Below are 16,795 nucleotides of genomic sequence, written 5' to 3'. Positions count from 1 at the left end.
ACCATAGTCCCTTCCAGGCCAAAATATGGGGTATGTCATAGGGAAGGGTCAGAGATGTCCCTACCTCCAAAGGAGAAAGGGCATTGGGGCCCCTGGGCACCAGACAGTGTGGCAGCAGCAGGAATCCAAGCAAGAGACCCTCATGGGGTGAGAAACGCCGGTCACGCCCCCAAGAAAGGTTTTCCAAGAAGACAGAAGAAATTCTTACTGCACCCGTACGACACCACAGACACAAATCTTTGAAAGGTAGTGCCATTTTATTTAGTGTTGTAGGAAATTTTAGGTTACTTCTTAAAAACAAAAGCAAAGAAATTCAAAATTCCCAAAGTAACAAAGCAGGAAATAAGAATTCTATAATCCAAAGATGCTGGGTGAACTTTCAGTCAGAGGGAGGAAGAGGTCAAGTTAGCAGCTCACATGATAGATACTGAGAAACCACAGGGTTGAGGTTGGTGTGGAGGTTAAGCTTAACTGGAGGTGAAGCTCTCCGCCCACCTAAGGCAACAGATCCTTCAGCCTTGAGGGACCATTAGTTAGCAGTTCTAAAAAAGAAGGGGCACAGGGAGGGAAGATCGTGCCTAATTTAACATCAGGTTGCCTTTGGCCTTCAATCCGGCAGGTGGCTGAGTGTCGTGGACCCTCCTCCCTCTGTGCCCTTCCGAGCCCCCACTGTTAGCAGAGCTGGAAACCATACACGTATCCCACTCACCATGCACGCACCCTCCACTCAGGGTCAACGCTGTTTGTGTGGCAAAGGACAGACTTTCCTGCTCCTCCATTCTGTTACCCGGGGAGGCCGACACACAGGAAATAAAAGGGTTGGGCAGGACATCTGTCAAAGGCCAAGGACCGAGATGATATGAAACACCTGGGCAAAGGGTTGACATTTTTTTCCAGACGCTGACCTCCAACTGAAGTTCATTGCAAGGTGTTTGGTATTTCATCGGATGCTTCCCTGAAGTACTGACTGGTCTTCCAGGGGGTCAGCCAGGCAAGGCCAAGAAAGAGCTGCTCCTGCTTCTGCAGAGCACGGCCTCCTCCTAGGGCCCATCAGTTTGGTGAGCATTTTCAGCAGCTAGAGGCTAATTCAGGCTCTCCTGGTATAGACGGCTGGGTGTAAGCCCTCAGACCCACACCGGCTGCAGGAGCTCCAGCCCTCCAGTCCACCTGCCCCTGTGAACAGCTCAGAGCAGGCTCCAGCTCTCCTAGCTGAGCTCTCCCTCACAGTAGAGTCCTCAAGGACAAGTGTTAAACAGTGACCTTGAGAGGTGCAGGAATGCTACCTGGGGATTTTTTTTCCCAGCAGTGGTAGAAACCAGACACCCTTGAAGTAGATTGTCCTTCATTCTCCAGAGTTCTCGAGTGGCATACAGAACAGAGGAATTTGCTCCTCCACCCGGACGTTCCTCTCAAACAGAGACTGGGTCCCATCCCCGAGGTCCTAGCAGCAGATCTTTCCACAACAACCAGCTCTCGGGAAGAACGCGGGTCTCCACAGCAGCTCTTCCGAGGAGAAACCACTCAGCGCTCCCGCCACCCAGTGCATGTGGGTTATCACCGTCAAAGTACATTGACATCAAGTAAAAAACATTGCAGAACAAATATGTACACGTGCATCTGCAGAGTTCAAGCGAATATCCAGTTCTCTTTATAGGGATGTACATAAATCTCATAGCACTACAAAAATACAAGTCATCTGAGAAGTTTACAGTGGTCCCCAGTACTGTAGGAGGGTATTAAATAAAAGAGCCATCGATAATTAAAAGCAAATTAGCTAAATCAAGTTACAGTATGATCCTTCAGATTAAAGTGCTCTGATATTAACTAACGCGGCAGCAAACGTGATCCTGAAAAGGGATTCCACTGCCAATCATCTTGCCTCAACTTCAATATAACAAGAATGAACATAGAAGACAGTTCCATTTAATAACCGCTCTCATCTCAACCCCTGCCCACCCACTTGGCCTGTGACATTCTTCCCCCAGGAGAGATGATGGGATTTGATGAGATTCTGTCACAACTGGGAGAATAAAATGAGTAATACGGAAAACATTCCAATTCCAATATCAGGTTACTAACAACGAAATTACCTGAAGACTCTGAACTGGTGCTATTAGTTGAGAAGGGGGCAAGTGTCCTAGTTCAAAAAAAAAAAAAAAGTATGTTAATCTAGTTTTAAAAAAACCGCCATCTAAAAATAGGTATCATCTTGCTCTTTGCAATTTTATAACAAGGGGTGGGGGAGGGTAATGCCAACAAGAGCTGCCAAGGGAACCAGGGAGCCGAGCGATGGCACATGGGAGAGGGCCAGTGGATGCCACTGCAGTTGCTCCGTACCTGGTGGGACTGTTTTAGCAAGTGCTTGGGTCACCCGATCCCTAATCAAGGCACTGACTCGGTCACTCCAGCCAGCAGGGACCCTGCGATCACAAGAGGAGGGATTTTGACCAACTGCCCCAGTGCAAAGTGATTCTAGTTCCCCTGGTCTACTTTCCGTACCTCCACACACAGCCCCTCTTGGTTGATAAAGAGCACACTTGAAGGCTACACAGTAGTGGAGGCTGATGTCTGCAAAAGGCAGCTTGTTCCAAATCTCAGAGGCACACTCGGAGGCGCACCCTAAGCTCCTCTGCTCCAGTCGAAAACAAAAGACCAAGTCCGAGGAGCTGGGTAGGTTTACATAGTATCAAAACTTAGCATCTGCAGCCAAAACGCCACAACTGAGCTACTCAAAAGCCAAGAAAGTATGTGCAGCACCGCACCAATTGCCTGGTCCTTGTCATCTCACCCTAAGCTTTAATGACTAGGGGAGACGTACTTTAAAATCTCAATATTAAAGAAAGAAAACCCCAATGTTAAAAATACATTATTACCCCCAGCGCCATCTGAACCTCTCGGCCAGGATCAGATCTAATGACCACGTCTCGGGTCAGGCATAAAATATTTACAACTTGGTTAAAGGCACAGTGGCATTTGAAAATAAAACCCTGGGAATGTCCAATAAAAGATTCATTGTAATAATTAACCTGGCTTCTGTGGGTGGGATTGACTCTTGCCAGATAACGCGCAAGGGAGATGGCGATTTGGAGCCCGGACCCTGGCTCTCAGGCACACCGAGTCCTCGGCCTTGGGAGCAGGCGGAAACAAACTCACACGAAAGTCTCAGTGCCGGAGGCAAGCGATTCACATCTTTCCTGCTTTTCTGCCGACCTGAGAGGGAACCCGGAGGATGCTGGGGGTCTCTTCCATGACCCTGACCAGCAGGTTGTCGATGTAGTCTTCCAGCTGGCGCACCTGACACTCCTTCTTGCTTATCGCTTCCTTCTGTTTGAGGACCAGCTGGATTAGCTCGTCGTGGGTCAGCTGTGCATAAGCAAACTCGGGTTCCGAGGGCTTGTATTTCTTTGGAGAGGGGAGGCGGGGGGAGAAAAGTGATAAAGTCAGTCAAGGAGTCAAACGTCTTAAAGAAGTACAAAAGAGGTAGCTTTTAGTGACTGAGTCTGTGATCTGAGTCTCCTGGGAATTCGTCTTTGATTTCGGTGGAAAACTGATGACGGATGAACTTTTCTGTGAAAGGGCCAAAGAGTTAGTATATCAGGCTGTGCAGGCCACAGGTGGCCTTGGCTGCATGTTCGTCTTTGTGGTTTGGTTTGGTTTTTTGTTTTATGACCTATTAAAAATGTACAAACCGTACCCAGCTCACAGGCTGCAGACCCCCGGACTAGACTCTGGGCTTGGGGTTTAGAGATGTCATGACTGGTGGTGGCCTGTGAACCCTGGAGCTGGCACAACCAGATATCCAAGTGGAGCTGAGCGCCAAGCTAACGTGACCTGTGAAGAAACCCTAGTGGCAGACGGTGCAGGAGGCGACACTGTCCTCCCAAGACAACACGTGGCCGTCCATCCCAGAAGGCCTGCTACTGCCTCGGCTGTGCTCAGGAGATCTGGTGATTAGGAGGGTGCACTGGGAGACCCCACTGTAAGTCATTCCCCAAAACTATGCAGAGTCAAAGCCAAGGGCCACCATCACAGCCATCGACGGCGCCCCCTCTGGGCACAGTGGCTGAGCGGCCCCGTCCTGACCAGAGCGGGGGCCCCGCGGAGTTACATTTACAATCTGGGATGACTCATGGCTGACTGCAAACTGCCCAGGCCCCAGCCACGAGGAAACACAAGATAAGGATTACATAAAGCAACACGCTGTACCAAGTCTCCGGTGAGACGGGAAAAAACCCCAAAGCTAACTTTTCCTGAAATCTGTGGCTCAGATTCATAAGTTTAAAGAGACGAGGTCATGGGGCAACCTCAAGACAGTTTTGCCAGTGGAACTCTGAGGTAATCACGGCTTCACTGTCGTGAGGGTCTAACGGTTTCACCGAGGAAGGCTCAGAACCACTTGCTTCAAGCAGCAGCTACGTCAAGAGCAGGGTCAACCCTGACACGACACAAGAGAAGGCCCTGTTCAGTGCAGTGACGCAAGCTGCCTGCACACTGGCCAGAATCGGCCAGAATCCTGAAAGAAACCCCGTCCGTCTTGTCCTGGCTACAAAGAACAACACGATGATGGCAACACTAGCTTAGAAATGTGCCTGACACTTTCAAATAGGGTGTGTCTGTTTACATATCCTATCAAGGAAAAAAGTAGTCTTTGTAAACAACAGCCAAGAATACATCCTCGAGGGGTGTTAGATTATACCTCTGTCACAGAAGGATTATATTTATTCAAAAATATTGATTACATAAGATGCTCTGCAAGAGAGTTTGGGAGATAGAAAGAAGCAGCAGCTGACACCTGGAGGGAAGGGCAGGCAGGTGCTCCTCGAGAGGAGGGGCCAGGTCCCCACAGTGTCTGACACACCTGGGGCTTCACCTGAGTGTCGGGGTCCAGAGAGATATGACATGCTCCAGCTGCTGAACAAACAAGAGACCATTGCTACATGGGTGATCAGGACAAGCTTCAAAGATGGAGTAACCTCTGAACCAGACCCTGGAGATGAATTAAAATTAATTTCCCCCCCAAATAACAGGATTTTGGTTTGAATTATAAAAGGAATATTTACTTATCATAGAAAATCTCAAATCCAGAAGAGGGAAAAAATTATTACCCATAACTCCAACACCTAACACTGGGGTCTCTTTCTTTCTTATTCTTCCTGTTTTTTTGTTTTGTTTTGTTTTGTGGGGTTTTGTTGTTGTTGCTTTTTATTTGGTTTGGTTTATTTGTTTTTGTTTATTTGTTTGTCACACTGCACGGCTTGTGGGATCTTAGTTCCCTGACCAGGGATTGAACCCGGGGCCCCGGCAATGAAACTGTCAAGTCCTAATCACTGGACCGCCAGGGAATTCCCTTCCTGGGTTTTCTTTATGATATGTTTTACAACTTTAGCATCATACAAAATCCAGTTTTATAGCTTTTGAAAATCATTATTTTGTGAGCATTTTCCCATCATTAAACTTTAGAAAAATTGCTTTTTAAATGGATTTTCTTTGTTTGTTTAATTTTATTTCTTTATTTCTTTATTTTATTTTTGGCTGTGTTGGGTCTGCGTTGTTGCGCACGGGCTTTCTCTAGTTGCGGCGAGCGGGGGCTACTTTTTGTTGCGGTGCGTGGGCTTCTCATTGTGGTGGCTTCTCTTGTTGTGGAGCACGGGCTCTAGGCACGCAGGCTCAGTAGTTGTGGCTCGCGGGCCCTAGAGCGCAGGCTCAGTAATTGTGGCGCGGGGGCTTAGTTGCTCTGCGGACCAATCTTCCCGGACCAGGGCTCGAACCCGTGTCGCCTACATTGGCAGGCAGATTCTTAACCACTGCGCCACCAGGGAAGTCCTAAGTGGATGTTTTAAATTTCATTATATTTTAACCATCTCTCTGTTGCTGGATATTTAGGTTGGTTTCAATTTTCACAGTTATGTAATAACATTTATTTAAATGCGTGACCATAAATCTTTGGTCACATCCCTAAATGTTTCCTTAAGACAAATGCATAGAACTGAAGAGGCGTGCGCACTTAAGGTACTTCCTACAAACTGTCAAACAGCTCTTCGATTTGGATTCTGTAACCTAAAGAGGAAACTATGCAGGACTTTGAAATCATTAGAAGTTCCTATTCATGTGATGACTAAAAAAATTAAAAAGCAATCCAGCAATTACAGAAAGTGAGTAATGGCCATGGAGAGGAAGAGGTGCAAAGAAAATACCCATTAATTCAAGAAACAATAGTGCCCAGTGTCACACATTTCCTTCCAGGATTTTTTCATTGGATTTTTCCCGCATAGCTGTACCAATAATGACGTACATTCAGATTTGTATCCAACTGTTCCCATACAATATGACAGATGATTTTTGGATCTAGTTGGCTGTATTATTTTTAAATGGAAGTGTGGAAGGCACCTGAATAAATAATACATTCCTAGTTTTAATCATCTATAAAAGATGGCGGCCCTAAAACAATAACAACAACAACAAAAAAAGCCATTGTAGTAATGATTCAGCTGGCTTTTCCTAGCAATTTCTTTTCCTAGCCTCTCTCTCACTTTGCAACATTCCAAAGCATAATTATTTTTATAAGCACTGTTTATGCCTTAGTACAAAGCGTCTATTCTGCGGTCGGCCAATAGCCGTCTCCAGGAACCTTTCCATGTTTACTCAGAGTAGTTACCAGGTATGGTCCAGGACCAACAGCTTTGTTGCATTCAGGCAGGGGGGCAGCAGCGGAACTTACAAATCATGACTAGAATAAGCAGCCATTGCCTTTGTTTTAAGGCAAGTTACTCTCAGTCAGGGCCCGGAGATAAGCCCCTGATTAAATGAGCTTTGAAGAGTAAACATTAAACAAATGGGACCTAATGAAACTTAAAAGCTTTTGCACACCAAAGGAAACCATAAACAAGACCAAAAGACAACCCTCAGAATGGGAGAAAATATTTGCCAATGAAGCAACTGACAAAGGATTAATCTCCAAAATTTACAAGCAGCGCATGCAGCTCAATATCAAAAAAACAAACAACCCAATCCAAAAATGGGCAGAAGACCTAAATAGACATTTCTCCAAAGAAGATATACAGATTGCCAACAAACACATGAAAGAATGCTCAACATCATTAATCATTAGAGAAATGCAAATCAAAACTACAATGAGATATCATCTCACACTGGTCAGAATGGCCATCATCAAAAAATCTAGAAACAATAAATGCTGGAGAGGGTGTGGAGAAAAGGGAACACTCTTGCACTGTTGGTGGGAATGTAAATTGATACAGCCACTATGGAGGACAGTATGGAGGTCCTTTAGAAAACTAAAATAGAACTACCATATGACCCAGCAATCCCACTACTGGGCATATACCCTGAGAAAACCATAATTCAAAGAGAGTCACGTACCAAAATGTTCATTGCAGCTCTATTTACAACAGCCAGGGCATGGAAGCAACCTAAATGTCCATCATCGGATGAATGGATAAAGAAGATGTGGCACATATATACAATGGAATATTACTCAGCCATAAAAAGAAACGAAATTGAGTTATTTGTAGTGAGATGGATGGACCTAGAGTCTGTCATACAGAGTGAAGTAAGTCAGAAAAAAAAAGAAATGCCGTATGCTAACACATATATATGGAATCTAAGAAAAAAAAAAAAAAGGTCATGAAGAACCTAGGGGCAAGACGGGAATAAAGACGCAGACCTACTAGAGAATGGACTTCAGGACACAGGGAGGGGGAAGGGTAAGCTGTGACAAAGTGAGAGAGTGGCATGGACATATATACACTACCAAACGTAAAATAGATAGCTAGTGGGAAGCATCCGCATAGCACAGGGAGATCAGCTTGGTGCTTTGTGACCACCTAGAGCGGTGGGATAGGGAGGGTGGGAGGGAGGGAGACGCAAGAGGGAAGAGATATGGGAACATATGTATATGTATAACTGATTCATTTTGTTATAAAGCAGAAACTAACACACCATTGTAAAGCAATTATACTCCAATAAAGATGTTAAAAAAAAAAAAAAAAAAGAGTAAGCAGAATGGGAACCAAGGGTCTTGCTCACTTCCCGAAAGCTAGGTGTTTGCTTCTCTTCGGAGCCAAGCTGCATGCCACAGTAAACGGAAAGGGGACGGGGCGAGGGGGGTGCTAAATGACTCTAGTTTTCGTGATGGTCCCTTCCATGCTGTTCTTTTGCCCAGTTTCCCGGTAAATATCATTAACTCCAAGAGGACAAGTGCTGCCCCTTCTACACAACCACAGAAGCCAGCCAGGCTGAGCTGGCGAAGTTAGGGTCCACCTTTAGGCTTTGGGCTAAAGCACCGTAGGTACACAGTTCTGGCTACAGCTGATCATTTTGAGAATGATGCTTAACAGTGATGCCCCGTCAGCATGGACAACAGGGAAGAGAAGGCAAGACGGCCGGAAGATGCTAACTTGTTTTCAGCAGCAGGTCGTTATTACTACTCAGTCTCTCGACCCCAAAATCTCCAGCTTTGAGTGTACCTTCAGCGCAGCCCCTGGAGGCAAAGGGGCAACAGAGCCGTAGGTATCAGCCACCGCCTGGCACTTGCAAAACGCTTGCAGGAGTGAAGGAGACGTGAGCAAAAGTTTTATTTTAAAAACACAAAAACTATTTGACGTCCTGGAGTCCCTGGGACCGTAAAATCTATGACTGAATGTAACTTCTAGATGCTTGCAGTAAAACAGAAATAAAGTTTATGTCTCCCAACTGCGATCCCCAGCGGTGGGTTAGGAAATTCCTGTCCACGTGTCTGAAACATAACACATCTGAATCCCTCTGATTTTAGAATCAGAAAGGGCAGGATGAGGAGACTCTCCAGCAGAGATCATCTGGGGGGATTGGTTTTGGTTTTAAGGGGAGGAGCTGGGTTTTTTTAGTGTTAGCCACTCAAGCTTTTTAAAGAGCAGAGATCTTCTCATCCAGCAATAGTCTTCCTGGGAATTTAGCTTACGGAAATCACCTGCAAGAAGGGACAAGTTCTATGCGAGAAATTATTGACGACAGTGTTATTCATATTGAAAAAATAGAAAACAAGCTAAATATCCACTAACCGGGGAGTGAGTAAGTAAAGACTGGCATAACCGTTTCAAAGAATAATTAAGTAGCAACATGCAAAAGTGTTTACGATATGATACTAAGTGAAAAAGAGGATTTCAGAGTGTTTCCACGCAGGTGATGGAGCTGGAGAACGATCATTTTGCTACCACCACGTTCGTCAGTGGAAACTGAGGCCTGCAAAAGGCTGATAAGGGGCAGGAGGCTTACACGGTCTGAAATGAACTCCCCACACATTTCTCACTAACTGTAAAGGGGAAAACTAGCAACTTTGCACTGGAGAGCCCAGTGGACACCACCTAACCTAAGTGATCATCAGAGTTAACACCCCACTAACAGCACAGGCTGGTGTCACGGGCTCTTTACACAACGCACTGGAAAGGGCACGTTATCCCTCTAGTTAATTCCTGCCAAGAATGCCCAGCCTCTACCAAACCGCAGGGAGACATCAGACAAATCCAAACTGAGGAAAGTCCTACCAAACGACTGACTGAAACTCTGAAAAAGGTCAATGTCTTGAAAGACAAAAGAGGCCAAGGAACTATGCCAGAATAAGGGAGACTCCCGAGACGAGGCACTGAGTGACCCTGGACCGGAGAACAGACAGACAAGAAAGGGCACTACTGGGAAAACTGGTGAAGGTGAAATACGGACCGCAGATGAGAAAGTAACGAGGCATCCATGTTCAATTTCTTCATTTTGATAAACGCCTTCATTCTTAGGAATTACGCACTTAAGTATTTAGGGGTAAAAGGAGCATGACGTGTGCAGCTTACTCTCAAATAATTCAGAAAAAAATATATACGTAGCTACAAAGAGAGAACGGAGTAGGAGAGGGTGAGGGTGACAAAGCAAATCTGGTGAAATGTCAACGGTTGGTGAATTGGGATGAAAGTATACAGGAGCTCTTTGTGCTATTCTTGCAACTTTTTTAAAGTTTGAAATTACTTCAGAATAAAGTTACAAAAAAGTCTATCTGCGCAATGATGACAACTGCGAGAATTTTATATTCTTGCCAAAAGATAAGAAAGGACACGTGGGAAAAATGAGAATATCTGATTTGCATGGGCTGGAGGGTGGGTGACATTTTCTTTTCATTAAAAAGAGTACTGGTGTCAATCATGTTGCTTGACACACAACAAAATTCAACGACAGCCCAAGAACTATGAGGGGAAAAGTAAGTATCCCATGGAAAGTGTAGGGGCTTCCAAAGATCATCCAAAGACTGAGACGTGTGGTTAAGTCACCCCTGGCGTTACTTGCTGCCCCGGGAGATGTATGTCATGGTGACTCTGACAGCGGGTTTTCTAGATGCCTAACTAACCTGCCTCCTTCTGGAGAAGACATACCTTCATCATGGCTTCGTTGACCAAGTTCTCACTGATGACGGTGGCAGTTCCCGAGCTGGAGAGAGCGACCTTGGTGGCTGCCGCGTTCATCGGCTTCACGGGATGAAGTCTAAAGAGAAGGTGGAAAGGACACTTAGCTGTTTCCTTAGACGCTTACGTCACGGCAGAACCGGAGGAACTGAGGGACTGCCTCTCTCAGACGTGGCCGCCAATGAGAGAGGTGACGGGGGAGTGGGGGGGGGACATGCGTGCTCACACCTGCTGTCCCACACGTGCCAACGTGTGGAAAAGGAAAGGAAAGCAGTCAGCGCGAGGAAGCCACGCACAAGCCAACAAGGCACCACTTCCGGCCACGTGTCCTGACCTTCTCACAGGACCCTTGGCCTCGTTATCAACGTCAGGAGAACATTAAAGACGGTCTCCTATTCTCAGAGGCAGCTGCAGCCTAGGACTCCACTGTGGGAGTCCCCGCAGAGCCCTCTGCGCCCCAAGAGGGAGGAAAGGGCTCAGAACAAACAGGCCAGCTTCCCATCGGGCGCTGCTTAAAGTAAGCTGTCCGCACTGCTGGGTTCTACTGCTGCATCTCAGCTGGTCTCCGAGACTAGGAAATAAGATACGGCTCCCGGTGTTTCTCTGCAAGGACAGCTCCAAATCAGACCGTGCAGAACAATTCCGAATCTATCTCTGAGGACCGCTGCTACTCTGTTCTTGCTACAAACACAGGGGTGCCTGCGCTGCTCCCGGCCCAGGACACAGCCCTTCCGGCAACACAGGCGGACGCACCGTCAGAACAGCTGTGTGGTGAGCAAGCCCTGGCGTCTGGAGACAAGAAGCAGAGGGGGCACGGCTTACACACACGAGGACAGTCGTCCCCCGGCTCTCACCTGTGCTTGGCCGACCCGCTTCCAGCGCTTGGCTGAGCCGAGACTGGCTGTGTGTCTGAGGGTGAGACCCAGGCCTGAAGAAGTGGCTTCCTCTTGCCAGAATTTTCCACTTTACCCGCGGAGCCCTCGACTGCTGCTTTTTTTTGAGATTCTGCTGTACTGGTGTGGTGGGTGTCAGAGCGTGCAGAGGTGGGAAAAGAGCGTGTGGCAGGAAAGGGCTCAGAAAAGGGGGGGGTGGACACAAGGGAATCCAGGGCTGCGGCTGGAGGCTGACCCGGCCTCCCATCTCCCACTGGTTTTGCCTCCCCGCTGTCACCGGGGCCCGGCAACTGTGGTTCCTGAACCGCCAAGGCTGTGGCCTGCTCTGCAGAAGTGGGGGCGGGTGCTCTGGGCGCTCCCGGCCTGGGGTCGCGCAGGCCCCCTGCTGACCCGCCGGCCTCCCCGCTGGGCGCCCTCTCCCGCTCAGCACGGGCGGGCCACGTGCTCGGGGAAGAAGCCCCTCCTCCCAGAGCTGCCACCGGGGCCACCCCTCTGCCATCTTCAAACTGATCTCCTCTCTCGTCTTCTGAAGCAACTTCGGGGATGGAAGGCAGGGTCAAGTCCAGATGGGCCAGGGCTGGGGGCTTTGCCTCGCAGGCGGACTGAAGGCCGTGCAGGGGGTCAGACAGCAGACCCTCGTGGTCACTGGCTTTGCTCTGGTTCCGCGCCATCCGGGCGTCGTCTCCCTGACTGCCGAGAAGGGGACCGTCTCTCCCCGAGCTGGCCGCATGCGCGGGGCCCCCCGAGCAGCTGCCCTTGGAGGACGGGCGGGGAGGGTGAGCCGCCGGGGCAGCGGGCCGGGGTCCAGCCACAGCCGCGCCCTCCTGGGAGTCGCCCGTGTCCCACGCATTTCCGGGGGCGGCCCCTTGCGGCGTCAGCTCCTGGGGGTCACCTCTGTCCCCGCGGACCAGCACAGGGGCCTTCTCCCCCGCCCCTTCCGTAGAGAGCTGCTCGGAAAACAACACCTGCTCCTGGATATCCTTTCTGCCCTCACAGGCATCCAGACCCATCTCTTCGTGGCTCTGCATCGCAGAGTCAAGTGGAGGCACCGACTCGCCCACGGGAACGGGGGGCACCGCTTCCTTAACTGCAGGACTCATCCCGCCACCCCCATCTGCATCCCCCACGGGAGACCTAGATGGACCCGCAGAGCCTGAGGCTCCCCGCCGCGGGGGCTTCCCGGCAGGGCTGCCCATCCCGCCTCTTCCGAGCGCAGTGGCGGGTGTTCCTTCTCGGGCCTCGACAGACGAAGGGATGGCGCCTTGCTGTTTTCTGGGGGGAGACCCCAGAAGCTCTTCTTCTTCTCGCCCCACCTCAGGCTGCGTCCGGAGAGACTGTCCTGGGTCATCAGCGCCGGTCTTCCCCACTGGAGAGTCTTCCGTCCCTTTCCCCACTGGAACGGGTGTCTGCTTGGAAAGCGAGCCCACAGCACAAGGAACAGTACTTGGAACTTGTGTCAGACTCTCCTGTTCTAGCTCTGGTTCAAGGAGCGAAGGCAGTTCTTTAGGACTGGCCTCACCCACGTCTGCGGAAGGCCAGTGTTCAATGGGAGTGGATGTGGAAATGGGGGCCGCTTCAGGAGAGGGGAAAGAGAAGGAGCCAGGAGGAGATTCAGAGGACTGTGTCTCTGAATCACGCCCCAGTTTAGAAGGGACGGGTGTCTGACCAGAACTGGAAGGGAGAGCAGAGAAAACGAGAGGAGAGCGAGTGGAAGGGGGGAGCCTGGGTGCGGGCTGAGCCTCTGGAGACACTTCCAGTCTGCAAAAAGGACACAATAAAATCTGCAGGTCAGTTGCAGATGCAGCATGAGAGGCAAAAGACATGTAAAAATACAGTCTTTCCAAAGGCGAGAACTCTTTTTTATATTGGGGGCAGTACCTTGAGAAGTTAAAGAAGGAACACCAATACTTAATCCACAAAAGGCACAATTTTATCACCAAGTACATCTGCCACAGAAAGGACTGTTGCAATAGAAACAGAAAGATCCAGGTAGAGCAACAGCCTGCAGTCTCTTTTGGTGATAAAGAAAAAGCACCTAAAAAGTGCAAAGCCATAAAAGGTGCACCACAAAGCAAGAGGCAGATTTTGAAGAGGAGTACTGTGTGTGTGTGTGTGTGTCTGTGAAATCAAAGTAGGCAGAATCTCAAAAAAAAGTCTCTCCCACCCCCAGCCCACAGGAATATCGAGACTGTGTATGTGAGTCATGCTGAGAAGCAGAACACCCGGCTCGTGAGACAACGCGCAGAGGAAACACTCAGAGGACCCTCCCAGGCACACTTGACAGTGGACCAAGGGTCTCTTGTGCCAGCAAACCCACACCAAAGTGCAAGGAGGAGAGATTACACCTGCCTCAAAGGGAACTCACGGGAAGAACCTACTAAACCCCGGTCTGCTGGTACCACCACCGAAACCTGGTATTGCTCCCAGACCACGACATTCGGAATCTGATACAACACCAGGGCATTCCACTGTGCTCTGCTTATCTCACTGAGATGGACAGACCAGTTCTAGGTACTTTCGCCAGAAGCAAAAATGTGTGCAGAGAAAACGCTTGCGGCAAAGATGCCTGCAGGAAAAATGTCGGGCAAGGGGCAGACCACGCCTGCTGGCAGTGGCCCGGGCTGGAGCATATCACTGCGGTCTCTGCAGGCGGGCCAGGCCAGTGGTAGGGACTGGCCAAAAACAATTTCTGCAGGGACCACCACGGACCAACAAGCAAGGTCTGCTCTAATGTAGGCCTGGCTGCTGGGCCCCGGGGAGGGGCCGAGACTCACCGGGGTTTCACGGCTCTGGTCTGGGGACCCCTGGGTGAGGGAACAGGTGGTGCTGGTGCAGCCTTGGGCTCTGGGTCAGCTTCTCGTTCTGGGATCTGCACGTCTTCAAAGGGGTTCGGGGCTCTGCCCCGTCCGGAGACAATGGCCACCGTCTCTTTGTCCGATCTCTTCACAGGGTCGGCGACAGGCCCCGGCTGGTCCTCCCTGGCTTTGACCGCCACGGGTGTGCCTTCCCTCTCCTTCCCAGGGGCGGCCGGCGGGCTTTCACCTTCACTGCCCTTGGCCGTGTCCTTCTTCCCGGTCACCAGGGAGAGCAGAGAGGACTTCTTGTTCTCTTGTTTCTTGCTCTCTTTGGTTTCCTTTGCAGCCTCCAAGGTCACCAAAACCGCGTTCTCCCGAAGGTCCCCCCCGCTGACCCGCGTATGGTAGGATGGCAGGGACATGGACTTGAGAGAGTCCTTTGTGGAAGACTCGGAAGGCACTGCACCTCCTTCCCCAGGCTCCTTCAAAGGTCGAGAGGCCAGGTTTTCTGTAGATGAGAACAAATGCTTCTTCCTGAGGCCCTGGGGGGACGGCGTGGAGGATGGGGAGCTGTCCTTGGTCTCGCTCTTGGCTTCGGGCTGCTCCACATAGACATGGTTCCCGTTGATACAAACATTCGAGCGGGAAAGGATGTCATTCTTAGACCGAAGGCCTCCCAGGAAGGAGAGTCCTTCCTTCTTGGGGGGGTTGAAGTTGATCTGGTTCAGTTGCTTAGGATCCACACTTGCCGTTCCCTTGTGAGACAAGGCTGTGGGAGAAGAACCAAGAACCAAGGGAGTGAGAAGCTACGGGAACGGTTCGGGAACGGTTCGCAACGCAGCAGGGCGGGGGGGCGGGGCTTTTGTCCTCATGCATCTGAGTGCATTTTTGGTTGTCACAGCTGGGTGGGGTGTGCTACCGGCATCCAGCAGGTGGAGGCCAGGATGCTGCTAAAGATCTTACAGAGTACAGGGAGGCTCCCACAACAAACAATTATCCTCCCAATGACACTCCGTGCATGGAAGCAAGGAAAAGGGCAGCGCTCTTGGTAGAGGTGCACAATCTGGCCAATAATAGGGATCTGGTCACTGAGACTGAATTTCAAAATACCCAGTTAATTCAGAGTTAATGGAACTGGATTCCTCGGCTTTCATTAGGAATGTATTCCATGAGAGCTCAGTATAAGTACCCAACGAATTAATGAAATATCAGAATTACTGTAAGGTTCCATGGTTTTATCCTTAATTAAAAAAAGAAACTCTGCATGCATTCATTCCGTGAGCCCCAAAAGCCTGTACTAACGTACGTCAGTTATAGAGCCAGACGTTATGGAAAAGGGATTCGCACGTTCCTAGAAACCAGAGGGCTTAGAAATAGAGAAGGCTTCCTAACCAAGGTTACCTATCATCATCACCACCACTACCGTGACCATCATGAGCAGCTCCAGCGCCAGCGCCACCAGTAAAAGCACCATCACCACCGCCCCCGCCATCCCCTCCACCAGCGTCACCATCACTGTAATAACTGAGGAGCTGAACTGAAATCTTTCTCCGAAGATTTGTTCGTTTCTTCTCTCCCAAAGCAAAGTAGGCTCAGCCGAGGGAGAAGGGCTGAGTAAGAAGGAGGAGAAGGAAACTCACCGTCTGAGACAGAGGAGGACTTGTCCTTGTCATTTTCCTCATCCTCCCACTGGGACTGAAAGTCTCCAGGACGAAGCAGCACCTTGTCTGACTTTGCAGTCGGCAGGACAGACATGGACTGGGAAAGTGGTGTTCTCTGCAGACTGGACCTGGAAAACAAGGTCTTGAGCTTTGACTTCTTCTTCTTGTCTTTCGAAGGAGACTCGTCATCGCTGTCAGCCGAGGGCGTCACGCTGGGGATGATGGCGGACACGGTATCCGATGCGCTGTCCTTATTCTTCCCCTTGATCTTGTCCTTCAGTTTCCCAAATGGATTCCGAGACTTGTCTTTCATGGAAAGGTCAAACATGCTAGCGGTCATGTTGTTTCTCATAAACTGGATGTCAACCTCAATTTCTCCTCGTTCTTTATTCTTCTTCCCCGGTTTGGATTTCAAGGTATACCACCTACGAGGAGAAAGGCTGAGAGGTTACCTTGGAATGGAAGCGCCTAAAACGATGTTCACAGTGCCCGTTACCTGGCCTCTCCTCTCTGCTATCACCAGCCTCGTATACAAACCCTGTGCTCTCTTCTTTGGGGGGAGTGAGGGGTGCAGCGGGGGAGGGCAGAACTTGAAGTTTTATTTCTGAGAAGACACCCTCTAGGCAAAGATAGGATATGATTCTGTACTTAGGGTAAGGTCACCTAAAATCTTGATTCGGTAAAGAGCTATTTCTAAGAATAAAATAAACATTCCATCAAATCACTTCCTGTGACTGTTTTTTTCCTTCAGCGGGGTAAAAATGCAAAGATCATATACAAACAGTTACATAGGTAGAGTGCAAATTTGCAAGAGAAATCTCAGAGAAAAGCAAGGGTTTGTAGAATAGTCCCTGGCAGGGAGTAATGGAAACTGTAAGACAGAGTAAAAGAGATTTGTTAAAGAAGGAAAAACAAAGAGCGAAATAAGCCAGTCACAAAGTGACAAATATTGTATGATTCCACTGACGTGAGGCCGCTAGAGGAGCCAAGTTCAGAGACAGAAAGGAGAA

General features: G+C 49.4%; 1 protein-coding gene across 3 annotated transcripts in view; it reads right to left on the bottom strand.

Moving 5' to 3' along the window:
* Positions 1-238: 238 nt before the first annotated feature.
* RAB11FIP1 (RAB11 family interacting protein 1) overlaps positions 239-16,795 on the bottom strand; it is a 30,888-nt gene continuing 14,331 nt past the window's right edge. Inside the window, exons 2-7 of one of the 3 annotated variants that reach the window (XM_057537452.1) lie at positions 15,765-16,210; positions 14,104-14,893; positions 11,291-13,087; positions 10,407-10,515; positions 3,154-3,402; positions 239-2,137 (exon numbers count right to left, since the gene is read on the bottom strand). In XM_057537452.1, coding sequence (XP_057393435.1) covers positions 3,184-3,402; positions 10,407-10,515; positions 11,291-13,087; positions 14,104-14,893; positions 15,765-16,210 — 3,361 coding nt within the window. In that variant the 3' untranslated portion in view covers positions 239-2,137; positions 3,154-3,183. Of the gene's footprint in view, positions 3,403-10,406; positions 10,516-11,290; positions 13,088-14,103; positions 14,894-15,764; positions 16,211-16,795 lie in introns of all 3 variants that reach the window. The other 2 variants (XM_007170101.2, XM_057537453.1) reach the window with 2 other exon arrangements.

The sequence above is a fragment of the Balaenoptera acutorostrata genome, chromosome 21, assembly GCF_949987535.1.
Source record: "Balaenoptera acutorostrata chromosome 21, mBalAcu1.1, whole genome shotgun sequence".
NCBI classification, from domain to species: domain Eukaryota; kingdom Metazoa; phylum Chordata; class Mammalia; order Artiodactyla; family Balaenopteridae; genus Balaenoptera; species Balaenoptera acutorostrata.
This window is presented reverse-complemented; position numbering and strand designations above follow the sequence as displayed.